Source organism: Octopus bimaculoides, chromosome 22 (assembly GCF_001194135.2).
Source record: "Octopus bimaculoides isolate UCB-OBI-ISO-001 chromosome 22, ASM119413v2, whole genome shotgun sequence".
Lineage (NCBI taxonomy): Eukaryota > Metazoa > Mollusca > Cephalopoda > Octopoda > Octopodidae > Octopus > Octopus bimaculoides.
The window spans coordinates 12,367,060-12,369,585 of NC_069002.1; the positions used below are offsets into that span (position 1 = coordinate 12,367,060).

The window sequence follows — 2,526 nt, forward strand, 5'->3', positions numbered from 1 at the left end:
ATATATATATGTATGTTTGTATATATATTCGTATATATATAGTTATGTTCATACACATGCATTTATATACTTATATACATATACATGCATAGATATAATTATATATATATATATATATATATATATATATATATACACACACATATGAGTGCGTGTATATCTGTCTGTTTGTAAAATACAATTATTACATTACATATCATACCATTTAGGTGCAATATCGTAGGATATCAACAATATGATACAATAATGTGTTGCATAATGAAGTGATAAAACGAAACAATACAGAAATGTAAAGAAAACGTCCAATGCAATATAACAAGGCAAAATGCAAGAGCAATATGATTTTGATATCAGAGAGAGAGAATATAACAAGGATATTGAATACATGAGGTGAGAACTTACGTGGTTGCGGTGAAACAGTTGAGGATGAAAGCCATGGAAAAGAGGCTGATGTACAAGCGGACACGGGCCACCTCGCATCATGATGGTGATGCTGGGGTAAAAAATGTGAAACTGTCGCTGATGCAGCGGCGTCCGAAGGGTGGTTATATCGCAGAACATTGCTACTCGGCTTGCTTAGAATCCCAGCCACACTAAACGAGTGGACAGACGAGGCGGACGACGGAGAGGACGAAGAGTGGGGCGAACCCGCAGTCGCCGTCACGGCACCCGGACCACCCACACAACTGTCCTCGGCCAACAGCCTGTTATTAGTAGTAGTAGTACTATTGTTATTGTTGTTATTGGTTGTGTTTGTGGTGGTGGTTGTGGTGGTGGGTGAACTGTTGTTGAGAGCAGCGACGTGTTTTGAGATGCTGTTCTGTTCGTCGTTGTGGAGGTCTTCATCAAGTCCACTAGTAAAGTGATGGCTGTTTTTATTGTTGTTGTTGTTGTTGTTACTATTGTTGTTGTGTAAGTGATGGTGGTGGTGGTGGTGGTGGTGATGGTGGTTATGAAGGTGTTGAGAATGACTGTTGAAGTTGCTGTTACTGTTTGCGTTGTTGTTGTGATGGTGGTGGTGGTGGAGTAGGTGGTGGTGTCCTTTGTTGTTATTGTTGTTGTTGTGATTGCTGCCAATATGGCTGCTGTTGTTATCCGACGTGGCGATGATCGAATCGACGCTAAAGCGTATCGATTCCTTGCCCGGCGGTGGCAGCGGACTTTGATGAATGGCCACATAGGAAATTGAACCCGGCACCGGAACCACCGGTAAGGGCGCCATTGGCGTCGGCGTCGATGTCGGCGACGAATCCGGTGACATTGACGAATCAGCAACAGATGAGGCCGACGACGAAATCGAACTCGTATCGCCGATGTTCACATCAATCATTGTCGGACTACTGCTGTTGATGTTGTTATTGTTGTTGTTGCTAAGGTAGAGTTCCGAAGACGATGACAACGACGACGAAGATGGCGTCATCATCGTCGTCGTCGTCGTCGTCGTCGTCGTCGTCGTCATAGCTTTGTTATTGTTGTTGTTGTTATTATTACTGTTATTACTGCTACCACTAACATTACTACAGCTACTACTACTACTATTACTACTACTACAACCGCCACCGATCGTAGTCGAACCATTCACAAGCACACCACTGCAAACAATACCACCACTACCGCCGCCACCACTACTACTACTACTACTATTACTACTATTGCTGCTACAACTACCACCACCACTACCACTGCTACTACTATTTCCACAACCACTACTACCACCAACACCGCCACCGCCACCACTACCGCCACTGACACTACCACCACCACCACCAGTACCACTTCCACTACAGCCGACGTCAATATGAGCGACCAGTAGTGGTGACCCGGTTGCCGAGGTTAAGGACGAACCCGTAACCATTCTCTTTGTACTGTTGGCATCGTTCTGTTGTTGTTGTAAGTGGTGGTGATGGTGGTGGCTGTTGCTATTGTTGTTGTTGTTGGTATTGTTGTTGTTGTTAGCAAAGGAACTGGTCGGTTTGCTAAACGCCGATGTATTGCTTGTTGATAACGTCGTTTTCAACATATTGTTATAAATATGACAGACTGTTTCCTGATATTTTTCTTCTTCAGTGGGGGGTTATGTGAAATTGAGGGTTTGTGCGTGTGTATATAAATTTGTCAGTGTGTTTTCAACCCCAGGTCAGCCCTGATCGTGCAGACCTATGGTCAGAAGGCATTCCAGCCTTGACCATCATGATTTGTATTTATGTATAAGCGACTAGACTACATTATTTAATCTCTTTCGTTTAGAGGTTGTTGCTTTTGGGGGTTTATTTTTTTTGGGGGGGGGGGTTTCTAGATAGTAGGATGTGATATAGGGAAAAATTTGGTTGCTGCTTTTAGCAGCTCAGCCGGCCACGTAGCAGGCTGGTTCCCTCGCTGATTTGAATATTAGGGTCAAAACAGAAGCCCTACAAACACCTACTGTTCTCCCTATTTTTATATGTGAAAATGTTGCTTATCAATTGAACAAGAAACATCGTCAGTGTCCGATATATATGTATATATATATATATATGTATATATATA

General features: G+C 43.0%; 1 protein-coding gene across 1 annotated transcript in view; it reads right to left on the reverse strand.

Moving 5' to 3' along the window:
- The window catches only part of LOC106871140 (probable cyclin-dependent serine/threonine-protein kinase DDB_G0292550), a 149,180-nt gene extending 146,660 nt beyond the window's left edge, over positions 1–2,520 (reverse strand). The window contains exon 1 of the mRNA XM_014917492.2: positions 403–2,520. Coding sequence (XP_014772978.2) covers positions 403–2,020 — 1,618 coding nt within the window. The 5' untranslated portion in view covers positions 2,021–2,520. The remainder of the gene's footprint in view (positions 1–402) is intronic.
- Positions 2,521–2,526: the final 6 nt, after the last annotated feature.